General features: G+C 43.5%; 1 protein-coding gene across 1 annotated transcript in view; it reads right to left on the bottom strand.

Annotated features, from left to right (window-relative positions):
- Window positions 1-16,513, bottom strand: part of VANGL2 (VANGL planar cell polarity protein 2) — a 37,320-nt gene that overhangs the window by 2,311 nt on the left and 18,496 nt on the right. The window contains exons 2-7 of the mRNA XM_072647414.1: window positions 12,333-12,593; window positions 12,015-12,135; window positions 6,356-6,963; window positions 4,808-4,944; window positions 4,172-4,307; window positions 2,197-2,428 (exon numbers count right to left, since the gene is read on the bottom strand). Coding sequence (XP_072503515.1) covers window positions 2,197-2,428; window positions 4,172-4,307; window positions 4,808-4,944; window positions 6,356-6,963; window positions 12,015-12,135; window positions 12,333-12,403 — 1,305 coding nt within the window. The 5' untranslated portion in view covers window positions 12,404-12,593. The remainder of the gene's footprint in view (window positions 1-2,196; window positions 2,429-4,171; window positions 4,308-4,807; window positions 4,945-6,355; window positions 6,964-12,014; window positions 12,136-12,332; window positions 12,594-16,513) is intronic.

The following is a 16,513-nucleotide window of genomic DNA, read 5'->3' as shown; positions in this document are numbered from 1 at the left end:
CCCCTTAGTAAATCACTTCAACTCAACATCATCCTCTTCTCTCTAATCATTTGCCCTTTTTATCCCACAGATGATCTCACTGCTCCTCTCCCCTACTATATCCAATCTGTTGACAAGCCCTGTTGATTCTATCTTTGTAACATTTTCCATATAAGCCCCTGTTCTTTGACACTGCCATAAGCCCTCATCATCTCAAACTGGGATTCATGCAAAAGACTGCCTGTCGGTGACCATAGACCAAATCTCCCCATTCTACTTCATCTTCAGAATCACAGTTATCGAACTGGTCTTTCTAAAGTCTGATTATATCACACAAATCTTCCCCATTCAATAAATTCCAATGGCTCCCTATTACCTCTAGGATCAAATATAAAATTTCCTGGTTGGCTTTTAAAGTCCTTTATAACCTGGATCCTTCCTCCCTTTCCAGTTTTTTTATGCCTTACTCCCTTCCACATACTCTGCAATCCAGTGACACTGGCCTCCTTGCCATTCCTCATCCATGACACTCACCCACTGTGACCTTTCTCTGGCTGTTTCCCATGCCTGGAATGCTAATCCTCCTGGTCTTTGCCTCCTGGCTTCTCTGGCTTCCTTCAAATCTCAGTTAAAACTCCACTTTCTGCAAGGAGCCTTTCCCAATCTCCTTAATGCCAGTGCCTTTCCTCTGAGAGCAGCTCCAATTTATCCTGTACAGATATATATAGGATACATTGGTGCTAATCTCAGAGATGGATTTGTGCATAGTTGTTTGCATGTCTCCCCTATTAGAATGTAAGGTCCTTGAGGGCAGGAACAATGTATTTGCTTTCCTTTGTACATTCAGCACAGTATCTGACACACAGTAGGTACTTAACAAATGTTTGTTGACTTGACATATATGTATAAGTTATATATATGCCTTTATTATCAAAGTTCAAATAGATAGTACAATCATAGATGTGGTAAAATTTGTGACTCTAGACAAGTCACTTCTCTTTAGGCCTCAGTTTCCACATATGTAAAATAAGGGTGTTGGACTAGATGACATCTAAGGCCCTTTCCACTTTTCAATCTATGATATATATCATATAGAACATATATATCATATATTACATAGAACATAGATATATATCATAGATATCAGTCATCCAGGATAGCTCTACTACCTTCCCAAACGTTTAGTCAGAGTTGAAAAGAAGAGCAATTCCAACAACTAGCCACAGGGGGCAACAGCAGATCACATATGTGCAAACACTAACAGGCCTTGGATGGAGGACCATAATTCTAGAGCTGAAGGGGCTGTAGAGGTCATATGGCCACCACCACCTCCCCAATTTAACAGAGACTGTGGTCCAAAAAGGTTAAATAACTTTCTCCAGGTCATAGAGGTAGTAAACATCAGGGGTGAAGGAAAGGAAAAAAAGAGACAGATGAGGGAGAGAGGGAAAGAGAGATAGGGAAAGGGTTGGGAGACAGAAAGAAAGCTGATGGAGAAAGGAAGAAAGGGAGAGACGGAGAGGAGGAAGGAAGGAAGATAAAGAAGAGAAAGGGAGAGTGTGGGGGAGAGAAAGGAAGGGAGGGGAGGGGAGGAAAGAGAGAGAAGAGAGAGGGAGGGGGAGAGAGAGGCGAGAAGAGGAGAGGAGGAAGGAGGGAAGGAGAGGGATGGAAGGAAAGAGGGAGAGGGAGAGAGACAGAGAAAGGAGGATAAGGAGGAGGGAGGGAGAGGGACAGAGGAGGAAGGAGGGAAGAAGAAGGAGGAAGGAAGGAAAGAGAGGGAAGGGGAGAGTGAGAGAATTAGGCCAGACCTCCCCCCAACCCTGTGCCTAAAGAAGTCACTCTGCCCCTAGATACTCTATCTCACTCAGGAGAAAGGTGAAGGAATATGAACTGGAGGGAGTCACAGAAGAAAGGAGAAAGATGAGAGCTGGAAGGAGGATAAATGAAAGAAAAATTAGAAGGAAGGAGTCTAGGGAGGAAGGCAGAAAGGGGACAGGACCATAGCATCCAAGACCAAGAAATAGAACAGACTTTAGAGGCCACTGAGCACAACCCCCTTACTTTGAATAAGGGCAATGAAACCCAGAGAGAGGTCACTTAAATGACTTGCCCAGTCAAACATTTAATAAGTGCCTAAGGCAGAATTTGAACCCAGATCTTCCAGACTCCAAGGTCAGCATTCTATCCACTAAGATGGGGGGGCAAAACAGAGCATACCTTGGGTGTCATGTCATGGGTGATACAGAACTCCAAGTGCTGCAGGATGCTCTCCATGGTGTGGTAGGGCTGCTGCTTGGTAGTACGAAGATACTTCTGCATGGCTCGTGCCATGGAGGCAAAAATGGCTTGTGCTGCCTCTCTTGGATCCATCACCTCCCTTGGGTTCTTCTGCTCCTCTTCCTGTAGCCTTTTGATGTGTGTGAAGGCTTCTTCTACTGCTACTACCAGTCTGGTTGGGGGAAAAGGGGAAGGACAGTTCAGAGACCACTCACATCCCAAAGCCTCTTCAACCTCCTATTATTAATGGAGCCTAAGCCTGGCCAGACCTCTGCAAAAAAGGGTCATTTTGTGTCTTCCAATCCTTTCTCATGAGAGAATCTCACAACTTCCCTTGGAACTTGAGAAATTTCTTCCTGACATTTGCCCTTAAACCCTACTGTTACAACAGCTTATAGCTGTTCTCCATGGAAAACAAGAATAGTTACTATCAATAATACCGCTACATATTTATATGGCTCTTTCTGGTTTACAAAGCATTTTCATCACAATCCCATAAGTGTGACAGTGCAAGAATTTTTATTCCCATTTTACAGTGGAAGAAATTGAGATTAAGTGATTTACATGCTCTTACAACTTAGTGGCACATTCAGGACTAGGACTCCAGGTCTTCAAGGCTTCTACTCTTTCCACTGCACCACCATGTCTACACTTATGCTCCTTAAAACTCACAATGAGAAACAGCTCTTTAAACAAGTTCCTACTAAAGTTTCTTTAGAAAGAAGTTACTCCTGAGGCTGATTTTGCATTATCTTACCCTCTATCATGCCCCAAATTATTCTCCTAATCATCTTCCATTTACATCTCCCCTCTTCTAAGTAATGTACAAACTATATATTTTTTTAATTAAGGTAAATTAAAACAATTTTCTTTTGAGACTATGAGACCATGACCATACTCCACTACCACCCACCCTGGACAGGTCCAAACAAGGATTTGGTTTCAGGGCTTACAGCAAGGAGGTAGCCACTCTTCCATTTACCCAAAGTCTTGAGAAAACTGGGGGCTTGAGAAAATTGAAGGATGGAATAGAGTAGAGTTTGACGATGAAGTCTCTGAGAAAAAGCATGAATGTAGGCAAGTCTGTCAAATTCAATTTCCTCATCTGTAAAATGAAGTAATTGAATTATATGATCTCTAAGGTCCCATCCAGCTCTATCATTTTATGATCCTACAAGAAGAGGATGGGACACTGACGTGTTCTCCTTCCTAACAGAGATGCTAGTAAACCTGAGAGAGGAAGGGTATGCTGGAGAGGTGTTCAAAACAGAGGCAACTGTGACCAGCTCTAAGTTCGACTAGGCAGCTCAGTGGAGAGAGTGTCGAGTCAAGAAGACCTCAAGCCCAGCCTCAGATACTTACTAGTTGTATGACCCTAGGCAAGTCATTTAAACTCTGTCTCAGTTTCATCAAATGTAAAATGGGGACAATAACAGTCCTACCTCCTAGGGTTGTTGTAAGGCTCAGATGAGATATTTGTAAAGCACTTAGCACAGTGCCTAAGCAAGTAAGAGAAGGACCGTAGTTCTTGTCCCTAGCTCCACTCCTAAAGCCACAGATTTTTACCTATTTCCTCTTCCTGGGTATCAGCTCCATTTTTCTTCCCCATGAATATGAACAGTTTCTTCCATTGGCCTTCTCTTTTCAGAGATCATGAAGCCTCACTCACAACCTTTATCTCCCAGACAGATGTAGTCTACCTCCCAATTGTGTTCAAAGGATGATCAAAAAATTTAGAGACAGAATGAGATTTACAGATCATCTAGTTCAACCTATACATTTTACAAAGAAGGAAACGGAGGTCAAAAGAGAACTTCTCTAAAGTCATAAAGGTAGTTTCTAAGCAATCTCAGCCTATCCTACTCCAGTCACCTTTCCCCTCACACATCTCCCTCTTCTTTTCCAAAGAACGTACCTGGCTCTACGCTTTCGAACCCTCCGCTCATGCTCTGCCTCCTCATAATAATACTCATTATGGCTGTTGTCCCGCCGCCGAGCTGCTGCTGCGATCACTGCCCGAGACTGCCCAGTGGAGTTGTTGGTATTGTTCTCTGAGAGGGCATGGAGGCAGAGGTTGGGGTCAGAATGGGAAGAAGGCATGCAGGGAGACCTGGGGCTGAGGGCAGCAGCCTGATTATGCATAGTCTTCAGGAGGTGCCGTTCCCAACCAGCTTTAGAGAGGGCACCCAGGAAACATCAGTGAAGAAGGACAAGGACTCCCAAGAAGGTCCGTGAGATTTGGAACTGAGATGGCTGAAGGGCTTAGAGGGCCAGGGCTGATGAGGAGACATAGAGCAGCCAAAGAGGGGAAACCTGAGAGGGCAGGGGTGGGGGAGGCAGAGGGAAAAAGAGGGAAGTAGAAGGGATCCAAAGGCTCAGACCCTCCACCTGGAGTCAAGGAGAAGGACAGTACAAAAGGGAATGAAGAAAGGGAGTGAGACTGGAGGAAGAGGGTAAAAGAGGAAGAGAGAGAAAGAAAGAAAAAAGAGAGGAGGGGCAAAGGGAACCCTGATAGGAAAGAGCAGAAAAGTGGAAGATCCTGGCAGCTCACCCTCTCCGAGGGAGTACACCTTGAAGCCGGACACTTTCTTGGCCAGGACGGACTTGGGCAGGTTGAGGAGGGCAGGGTTGTAGACGGGGAAATCATGGTAATACTTCTCCAGGATCCATACTGCCACACGCTGGATGCTGTGGGGGAGATGGTAGGGAGAGGTAGGAAAAGGGAAGGGAGGGGGAAAGGGAAGGAAAGGAGGTAAGGGGAACATTCATGGTCACCTCCACTCCTAGACATAGGTAAAGGTGTCCAAAGGGAGGGACACATCAGGGCAGGACGGCAAGACAAGAAAGAACACAAAGGATGGGGAGAAGCTGCTTCTGACAAGCCCAGCTCAAGGAAGCCACCCTGAGGTCTCTCCCCCTTGGTCTCCTTGCAGCCTCCAGATCAAAGCCCTTCTCATGGCCAGGCTGTGGCAGTCATCTAATCCCACACTTAGAGTCTATATAAGTGGGACCTTCTAGGAGGTTCTTCCATTCCACAAATAGCCTCTACTCATCAATGCCTTTGGCATCTTGCTAGACTGAGAAATTTTCCCAGATGAGGGCTGGAAACTAACCACCCTCTCATACTAGGTTCTAAGGGACAATGAAATGGGAACCCCAGGGCCAGGTTCAAGACTCAAGTTTCCAAATCTTAAGCAAATGAAGTATCTTTCCCATACATCTTGTCAAAAATATACACATACATACACATACAGACATGGACAAACACACACACACACACACATACATATGTAGACCCACAGAAATACACACAGTCTTTCCCAACTTAACTCTTAAGTAGTACATGACCAATGAACCACAGCCTTCTATTTTGGCCTCTCCCAATATACTCTTCTTTTCAAAGTAACTTCCCTCTGCCCTGCCCAGCTTCATTCACTCCATACTCACTGAGTAACCAGAGAGGGTACATTCTTGTGACAGTCATAACTCAGGGAAATGTAAAAAGGACTCAAAAAAGCCAAAGGTGCCAGCCCATACCCTTCTCCTACATAGAACTCTTCCCTTCTCTTCAATTTTATCCTTACCTCCAGTATTCCTTCTCCCCTATAAACTCTGCACCAGGTCCCTCACCAAAGTTCCTCAGCCCCACCATACACTGGCTTTGACTACACCCTCAGCCCCTTTCCACAACATAGTTGTCCCTCAGCATTCCCAGATACCCCTGTGCCCTATCAACAGCTAACTACTAAATATAGCACTATAACCAAGATCCCCCAGGTAATTCTGACCACCCCCCCACACACAACATTCTTCCTCCCCTTTTACCCACCCACCCCAAACCCCCACCTACTTATCTCCCATATGCTCCAAAATCCATTCCTATGCTAATATTCTTTCCCTGCCCTTCTATAATGGTAGCTCTAACCTAGTCAATCTCCCATTCCCTCTTCTACCCCATCTCAAGGCCCTTCATATCCTTCATGCTCTCACCTACACACACCCAAGCTCACATACACACACACACACACACACACACACACACACACACACACACACACACACACACACACACACACACACACACACACACACACTGTACCTGAGGTGGCCAACATTGTAGAAGCGACTGGCCCCATCCGTGGAGCGCACAACTTTGAGGGTGAACTGGGGCTGCAGCTGACGCAACTCTAGCAGGACCACGGCGAGGTAGTGCACAAAAAGCAGGGCATCTACCAGGGAAACAGCAAACTGCACTACACCCTGGTAGCTGCGCTCCCTCGCCTCCAAAATCCTAACCCCATAGAAGAGCCAGTAGGAGACCACAAGCAGAAAAACAAGCACCATGAGCAAGGCGCGCAGCACAAAGACGCGGGGTAGCGAGGCCTTGGGTCGGCGGAAAAATAGGGCCCAGCTGCCCAGCAGCAGAATGAGCAGCTTGAAAGCCACTGAGATGAAGAGTCCCTCGCAGGCTGCCCCACATGGCTCCAGCTCTTCTCGCCACAGCAGCGGGGGCAGCAGGAGGAAGGCCAGCGGGGTGAGGAAGGAGAGCAGCGCCAGGGTAGCCCCAGCCACGACACCCAGGTGACGGGAACAGTCCAGAGGGACGCTGTCCTCCATGTCCTTGGCAATGCGTGTGAGGTCATCATGGGAGATGCTGTGTTCCGATGTGCCCGTCACCACCGTTGTTGTCTCACCCCAGTTATCATCCTTTGAAGGAATGTGGAGAGGAACAAAAGACAGAATGTTGGGGAGAGTGAGGGAAAGAGCAAGGGGAAGGGAAAAGAATAGAGGGGAAAAGGGGGGAAAGGGTGATAGAAAAGAAGGCAGAAAGGGGAGAGGATAGTAATCAACAAATGTTCTGTTAAGAAGTATTTACCAAGCACCTCCTGGTATCCAACACCATATTCAAGGAAATACAAAACAGTTTCTGTCCTCAAAGAACTTATGATCAAGAGAAGACAAAAATCACAAGCTCATCAACTAGAGAAATGGCTAAAAATGTGTGGTATGAACATAATGAAATATAATTGAGCCATACAGAATGATAAACATAATGCCTTTAGCACTGGCACAATGCTAGTTGACTGATTGACTAACTGGATCAAGATAATTTGGATAGTTATATATGAACGTATTAGAAAGGAAAATGAGCATAGCCAGAACAATCTCCATGATGGCTGTGACAACATCAAGAAAAATAGTTGGAAAAGGCTACAGAAGACGGATGATGAAACACGCTTCTTACTCTTTGGCAGAGGGGGTACAGACTGAGATGCATTTTTCAGACATAACCAAGGTACTGAATTGTTTTGCATGATTATACTCATTTGTTATAAGTGAGAGGTTCTATTGGGGGGTTAACAGGTTATTTTAAAAGAGCAACAATGAAACACTTTAAAAATACACAGAGAAGAAATTTTTAAAAATTTAAAAGGGGATAAACAAATGGGACAATTTTGTTGTTGCTACTGTGTTAAATTTAATATATACTGTAAAAAAAAAAAACCCTTTGTATTATAGAAGTTTGTGGTTTCAATCCCACCCTCCTTTTATGTTTCTTTTTCCCTTGAATATTTGATTTGTTGATTAAGTTAATAATAATCAATGTTTTGAAAAGATAGCAACATATTTCAATAGGTCTATTGAGTACTTTCCCTGCCACAGTTCTGTGAGGCTAGTAGTACAAATGTCATTATCCCCATTCTGCAGATGCGGAATCGGAATCCTGGGGAAGCAAAGTTACTTTCTCATAGTCACAGAGCTAGCAGGTGGCAGTAGATGGCAAATCTCTTTACCACTCTGCTGACCTGAAAAAAAAACATTTTTTTTCATAATGACATTCATGGTAATCAACGTCAAGCACCAAAGGAGGAAAGAAACCACAAGTACTAAAGAGCTTAGAAAAGGGAGAGATGGCTATGGGTTTCCGAGCTGAGGTAGCAGCTGAACTGGGCTTTATAGGACTGGTGAGGTCAGAAGGAAGACATTCCAGGTGGATGAAATTTTGACAGTTGCAGCAAAGAGATGCAAAAGAATATGGCACAATGGGAGAGGGTGTAGATCAGTCTGGACATAGCAATATTTAAGAAAGAGAGCAGTAACTGAACTTCCAAACAGATTTAGATTTGAAGGCCAGGCTAAAGAATCCAAATGCAAAACCAGGACTCTTCCCATTACACTGAACTCCTGTTCTGACAAAACACAAACAGATATAAAAAAAAATAACAAACCTATGGGGAGGGGGAGCCACTGAAGTTTGGGGAGCTGGGGAATGACACAATAAAAGTAAAATTCTTGAAAAATTAATCTGATTGGAGGGGAGGAGGGGAAGGGAGACACAAGGTAGACTGAGAGGGTAGGAACTGCCCAGCGTTGAGTCAGAGACCAATTGGAGGCTACGACATTAGTCCCAGATAAGGTGATAAAAAAGAGTTAGTAACAACCCGAATGGAAAGAAATGGACAGAGGGATATGAAGAAGGAAAGAGCTACAGTACTTGATGACTTGTTAGATGCTAAGGTCAAATGAAACCTGTTCAGGTAAAGGTTGTTTTACGATCCTTCCAACTCTGAAATCTTATTATTCTATCGAAAAGTAAAAAGATAATTCCTTTCCTGTAAGCCAGCAGGATGTTGATATGAGATGGGGCAGTGAGAGGTAAGGTGGAGAGTGGTAGGGTGGGAAGATTATTGGGTATGGAGCATGAATATCTGGGTTCAAATCCCAATGTTGGCATTTATTATCTCTGTGACCTTGGGGAAAATTCCTGAACTTATCTCACAGGCTTCTTCAGAAGAGGAAATTCTAGGTATTTGCTTGTCCTCACATACTCACCTCTACTCCATAAGGCCATCAGGCCAAAAGGCTATGCAGCCATCATTATAATGACTTCCTAAGAATTTTAGTCTTGACCTTCCAGCTTCACCCACTGAGTTTCTGCCTGTCTCCTTCCTACTTCCTTCATCTGCTCCCAGCACCATAGAACTCAAGAACAGCATCAAAGTGTCATTCTATAAAATGCCACCAGAGGGCATTATATTCTCCCCCACTCTCCTGTCCAGGGGAGTTTCTTAGTCTTGAGATTTCAGCCTTGCCACTAATCTGACTAGTTAGCAGTGCAGGAAAGAGGAGCAGGTCCCCATTGCAATTCTCAGCCAGGACCCACTCTTTTGAGGCCCCCAATAAAAAAGGGAAGTAGTGCGAGGCAGGAAAAAAAAATCCAAAAGCACTGGACTAGAAGTCAAAATACTTGGGTTTGAATTTTTGCTCTTCTACTTATTACCTGTGTAACCTTGAGTAAGACTCAAGCTGTCTAAGTCTCAGTTTCCTCATCTATAAAACTAATGGGCTGGACTAGATTACTCCTAATGACCTTTATAGTTCTAAATTCTAAATTGGTGCCTTTTATTGCTACAGAAATTTCTTCCACCTATCCTAGCCTGAGACTCTGAGAGGGAGCATTGATGTCGCCACCTTAAAGTTTGCAGAGCATTTTTCCTTGCAACATTTCTGTGAGGTAAGGGTTAACCTTAAATGCAAGTATCACCATTTTACAAATAAGGATCAAAGACAGAGAGACTGTGACTTACCCAAGGCCATCCAGAAAGAAGCAGTAGATACTTGTAGGACCTCCCTCCTTAGCCTTCTTACCTACTAATTCCAAACTACCTGGAGACTTAGGTCCTAGTTCTTACCCTGCCACCAATTATGTATGCCCTTGGGACAAATCTAGAGAGACATAGGGAATAAAAAGATATTGGAGGCAGAGTCTTAGGAACAGAAACACAGATGAAATATGGAAATAATGGGGAAACACTGAGGGGTAGAGAACTGGGGAGAGTCATGAGAAGAAAGAGCTGGAGAGGAGGGTAAGAGATGTAGGGAAGACACAGAGAGATAGGGTGACAGATGTAGACAAGGAGAGAGTGATGGCCAGTCCATGGTACTTATGGAGTATGTGTATATCTGAACTTATCTAAGTGTGTCTGAGTTTATGTATGTGAATTTGGAAATGTATGCCTGAAAGTTTATAAATGTATATCCAGGCATCTATATGAGGTCACTGACAAACTGGAGTATCCAGAAGGTTATGAGTAGATTATGTCACCATGTCTATGCGTAGATACCAAAGTGCCACCTCCTACATGAGGCCTATCACAATCCCCCCAATTGCCAGTGCCCTACCCACCAAATTTACTTTATAATTATGTATGACTTTGCAGTATCACAAATTTATAGCTAGAAGGATTCTTACAGGCCTTCCTTCCCCTCACTTTATAATGTGGAAACTGAGGCTCAGAAAGTGCCCAGGATCACACAGCTAGTAGCACCTGAGGCAAGATTTCAAAGCAAGTTTTTCTGATTCCAAGGCCAGGACTCTATCCACTACACCAGAGGTGGCAACTCCCAAGTATGGGCTGGAACCAGATGAAAATCTAATCGGAAAATATGTTTAAAAAACAAATAAATAAAAATACAATAGAACACAGATAATGTTAATAGATGGTTTTCTACATTAATATGCAGCTGGCAGGGACCTTTATGTGCATATAATGGCCCCCAGCTTGACACCACTGCTCTACAACATTTTGTGGCTGTGGTTCCATTCATGTCCAATTCTTTGTGATACCATTTGAGGTTTTCTTAGCAAAGGTACTGGAGTGATTTGCCATTTCTTTCTCCAGCTCATTTTACCGATGAGGAAACTGAGGCAAACAGGGTTAAGTGGCTTGCCCAGGAGGGCACAGCTAGTAAGTGTGTGAGGCTAGATTTAAACTCAGGCCTTCTTGACTCCAGACCTGGTGCTCTGTTCCCTGCACTACCTAGCTGACCTTCTTCTTGTGACTAGGGATTGTTTGGCTTTTTTCCTCTGTAATCCTCTAGCACATTATATCTGACACAGCTAGTATTTATATCGCACTTTAATGTTTACAAAGCACTTTACAAAAATTATCTCATGTTATCCTCACAATGATACTGGGAGGTTTGTGTTACTATTATACCTCATTTTACAGAAGAGTAGACTGAGGTAAACAGCAGCTAAGAGACTTGTCCAGGGTCACACAGCTAGTAAGTGTCTGAGGCTGCATTTGAACTCAGGTCCTCCTGATTCCAAGTACAGCACTCTACTGCTTACTGAATGAACAAAGCTCCATGAAGGCAGGAACCATGCCATTTTTGTCCCCATACCCCAGCACAGAGAACAGTGCCTTGAACGTAGTACACTCACTTAACAAATGTTTGTTGAATTTGTTGATCCAGCATGGAGAAAAGGGGAGACAAAGACAAAAGGGGAAAGGGGAGGAGGTAGCTGTGTGAGAGGGGACTGTCACTGGCCTGGCAGTCAGGAGACCTGGCTTTAGTCTTGCTTCTGGCACTTACAATGAAATCACAGGCTAGCCATTCTAGATCTCTAGGTTGAAGTTACATAGGGTCATAGATTTAGAGACAGATGGGACTTTAGAGATCAGGTCATCCAAGCCCCTCATTTTTACAGATGAGATAACCAAGGCCCATCTCAGAGACAACCAAACAACCCTCTTGAGAGAGTAGGGTTAGCCTCAGAAAAGTTAAATGACTTTCCCAAGTTTGCCTGGGTAACAAGTGACAGAGTTGAGATCCTAACCTAGCTGCAACCACTCCAAGTTAACTGCACTTTCCTCACCTTTAAAATGAGGGGGCTGAATCAGATGATCTCTAAGGATAATTCTAGCTACAAAATTCTGTGATTATAGAATGTCCTTCTCACAGCTCCTCACCCGTTCGTCCCCTCTGGTTGACTCATTGTCCAGCAGGGGCTCCCCGGGGGCCTGTATCGTCACCGATTTGTCTCCTCGGCTTCCATCCCTGCTCTTGGAACGGTGTCTGTCCCGCCGGTCCCTGTGGTAAAGGAAGGGAGAAGACATGAAAAATCAAAGAGGAGAAAATAAATGTCACATCCAGGTCCACCCTCCCCTCATCTGCCCTCTCATTCTTGCAGGCTGTCTTGTCTGACTACTTTCCCCTCTCCAACTTCAAACAGAGGCCTGTCTCTCTTCAGGTCCCCTGCTCTCCTCCTCAGTATCCACCATACCCACCTATGCTTCCGGGAGCTTCGGGAATGGCCGGACTTGTAGGAGTAACCGGAGTACTGGGACTCGGTGTCCATGGCCTCAGAGCGCCTTGCCTTGTAGCGCTCCAGGGCCGTGGGCTGGGGCCTCCTTGGGGGCCCCAAGGCCACTTCCTTCAGCTCTGGCTTCTTCAGGCCAAGAGGCACCTTCAAGAAGTCAACTGTCACCCTGAGGGACTCTATTTTGCTGGGCGGGTGGGCTCGTCTCAGAGAAAACCAAGCGGCACTCCTAAAAGAAAGAGAGTGGGGTTAAGTATGGCAAGTAGACACCACCCAGGAGCTCAGGATGAATAGGTGGAGAATGAGAGACAGGCAATCAGGTCTCAAAGCTTCTATCCTAACCCCTTCACCAGTTTCTATTCCTCCCCTCAGAGAGCTCAGAGAAGTCAGAGACTACCCAGGCCTCAGTTTCACCACCACCCTAATCTGTAAAATGGGTATAAGGATACCCAGCCCTTACCTCCTAGAGAGACAGAAGAAAATAAGAATGACCCTAGATAGGATAGAGCTGGTATTCAAAGCTGAACCCTTTCAAACCTTCTAAAAGGCTTTCCAAGTCCTTCCCATTGTTCGCATCTTTTTTTCTGAGATTACCTCCCTTTTACTCTATCTATGTCTTGTATCTACATATGTTGCTTAAATGTTGTTTCCTCCATTAGAACATGAGCTCCTTGAAGACAAGGACAATATTTTTGCCTTTCTTTGTTTCCCCAGAGCTTAGCATGATTCTCAGAACATAGTATATACTAAGCCATTAAAAAATGCTTGTTGGCTATAACTCATTGATTCTCCTACTGAAACAGAAGAGCACAACAGATTATGCAGAGGAAGGAGCTCCTCTGCCTTCAATGTCACATCTAGTCTGTGAAGGATTAAGATTCATGGCTTCCTGACCTAGGTGTGGACAAAACCCAGCTCCAAAATCACATCCCCAAATGCCTATTGGTCATTTCCAACTAGATGTCCCACAAGTATCTTAAACTCAACAAGTCCAAATCAAATCGTGTACTCTTTCCAACTAAACCCATCCTTCTAACTTCCCTCCCCATTCCTGTCGAGACAATGCCATGCTTTCAGTCTCAGGTTCATTACACAGTCTCAGTGTCCCCCCCCTACTGTTCACTGTTCTTCACCCTTCACACACACACACACACACACACACCCTAGTAGCCTTGTCAGTTCTACTTCACATCTCTATCAGGAAGTTCTGGAGGAGCACTTACAGTGTAATATTGAGCAAATCATAACTCTCAACCTCCAGAGTTTTTTTCCCTGATATAAAATGAAGGGTTAGACTAAATGACTGTCAAAGTCCTTTCCAGCTCGAAATCTATGATTCTAAGATTTTTTTTCCATTCTCTTCTCCTCTCACTTCATCCTGTCCCTCAAGGAAAAAGTCAGAATAACCTTCTGACAAAGTTATTGAGCTTTAGGTATTCTAGATGGGAAAAGTTCTCGAGGCACTAGGGGCTGGATGGAGCACAGAGACCAGGAGATTCTTCCCAAGAGGATCAAGCCTTATCTGGAGGATGCCAGTATTAGGTGTCAGGTCAATGATGTCCATTTACAAATGACCCAGAAAGGAATGGTTTCTAAGGATATAATGACCCATGCTAATGACCCTGGCACTCCTGTGAAGATCTGGGAGGATTACAGAATTAATAGAAACTCAGAAGTCATCTAGTTTAATCCATACATAAAAACAGGAATGCCCTCGATAATATCCCCACCAAGCATTCTGCTAGCCTCCATCTGAAAAACTGGTGAAACCACCAACTTCCCATTTCACTTTATATCCAGCTAAAATCTGCCTCAGTCAGCTTCTTCTACTTTTTGTTCTTAATTCTACCTCTGGAATAAAAAAAAAAAAGAATGAATCGAATTCTTCTTCCACATGGAAGTCTTTCAAACAAATGAAAATAGCCACGGTAATCCACCTGAACTCTTCCCAAATCTTCTCACTAAACTAAACTCCCTAATTCCTTCCACCACAGATTCTCATGCTGCATGAACTCAATCCTCCAAATTCACCTCTGGACATACTCTCTTTTGTCAAATGTGTTGACTAAAATGCTATATAAATACAGAATTACAGACATGGTCTGACCAGGTTACAGTACGGTGAGATGATCACTCATTTAATTTGCTTTTAATGAAAATGAACTAAGCATTTACTTTGCACAAGATGTTGTGCTACATACTATAAAAAAGTAAAAATTACCAAGTGGATATAAAACTGTGCATACCCTTTGACCCAGCAGTACCACTACTAGGTCTGTATCCCAAAAGAAGAGAAAAGGACCCACATGCACAGAAATATTTACAGCAGCTCTTTTTGTGTTGGCAAAGAATTAGAAATTGAGGGAATGCCTATCAATTGGGGAATGGCTGAACAAGTTGTGATATATGAATGTAATGAAATGCTATCGTTCCATAAGAAATGGCGAGTGGGCAGACTTCAGAAGAACCTGGAAAGACTTGCATGAACCGATGCTGAGGGAAGTGAGCAGAACCAGGAGAGCATCATATACAGAAACAACAACACTGTGTGATGACTGACTCTGTTAGACTTAACTTTTCTTAGTAATGCAATGATCTAAGACAATTCTAAAAGACTCATAATGGACAATGCTATCCACATCCAGAGAAAGAAGAGAGTCTGAATGCAGATCAAAGAGTACTATTTTCTCTTTTTTTGTTGTTGTTTTTTGTGTTTTCTTTCTCATGAGTTTTCCTTTTGGTATTGATTCTTCTTTACAATATGACTAATGTGGAAATATATTTCATATGATCATACATCATATGTACATATCATCTATATCAGATTGCATGCTGTCTTGGGGAAAGGGGAAATTTAGAACTAAAAATCTTATAAAAGCAAATGTTGAAAACTAAAACTAAATAGATTTTAAAAGAAGTAAAAAGGAAAAATGTAATGGTACTTGGCCCCCAGAAGGTTACATTCTACATGGAAGATACAATATAGACACAGAAAAGTAAATACAAAGTAAATTCAAGTTGGGTAGAGAGCAGGGATATGCTGGTAAATGTTTAACAACCAGTTTTCCACAAAAAAAAAAAATGTAGGCTAGACACATTTTTAAGTTTAATCTGCATTATTAAGACTTTCTCCATCACTTTCTTAAGTCTAGACAATCAACCAAAGAATTAATGAAGACTTGACTTGTAGTTTTTCCAAGGTATAACTGCTCACACTGAAAATTTAATAATCTGTTTCCCAGGCGGGAGCTGGCTCCAGCACACCCCTGGTCAAGTACTCTTAGTCACCAAAAAGCATCTATTTTCTATCTGCCTTCAGACCCTTCCTTCATCCCATATATTTGCTTACAGATCTCATACACAAAGGGTTATCTAAGTTATCTGAGGCTCATTTCCTCAGTGTCTCTGTCTAGTATACCTAGAAAGTATGGGTTTGGTTTTGGTTGTTTGTTTGGAGATGGGGGGAGAGAGAAGAGGAACAGAGTCACTGATGAAGGAAATCATAGATGCAAAGATTCAGAGATGGAAGGGACTTTTAGAAACTGAATTTTTATCCAACCTCTTTACTTTAAAGCAATAAGCAAAACTGAGGAGGTTCACAGAGGTTAAGTGATTTACCCAAGGTCACCCTGATATAAAGTGGTAGAGGACAGATTTGGATCCACATTCTCTGATTCCAAATCCATCACTCCTACCACTATTGAACATTGCCTCCTGCAGGTGGGGTGAGAAAGAGGCTGAAGAATTTGAAGCCCTGAAGTGAACAGGGCCAAACTTTTCCCACTGTGAGATAAGGAGGTAATGTAGTAGATAGAGAGATGGTCTTGGAGTCAAGAAGACTTCAGTTCAAGCCCTGCCTCTGATAAATGTCATCTAATTTCTCTGTGCCCCCCAGGCAACTCTCTAAGACATTAAATGAAAGAGAAGCATTGGATGGAGAAGTGATTTCATCACTCAAAATTTCCTACACCCATGAAATTATAGGTCTGGTTCCAAAAAAAAAAATGGCCCATTGAAGGAACAATGTTACGGTAGGCCAGAAAATATCTGGATTTTTTTGGTTGTTGTTTGTTGTGTTTTTTTATGGTGGCTCTTTGGAAGATCCTTAAGGTTCATATTCAAAGCCCACTCTTACTCTAAGCAGACTCC

This window comes from Notamacropus eugenii, chromosome 2, assembly GCF_028372415.1.
Source record: "Notamacropus eugenii isolate mMacEug1 chromosome 2, mMacEug1.pri_v2, whole genome shotgun sequence".
NCBI lineage: Eukaryota > Metazoa > Chordata > Mammalia > Diprotodontia > Macropodidae > Notamacropus > Notamacropus eugenii.
The sequence above is the reverse complement of the archived record's forward strand: the minus strand, read 5'-3'. Positions and strand labels throughout refer to the sequence as shown.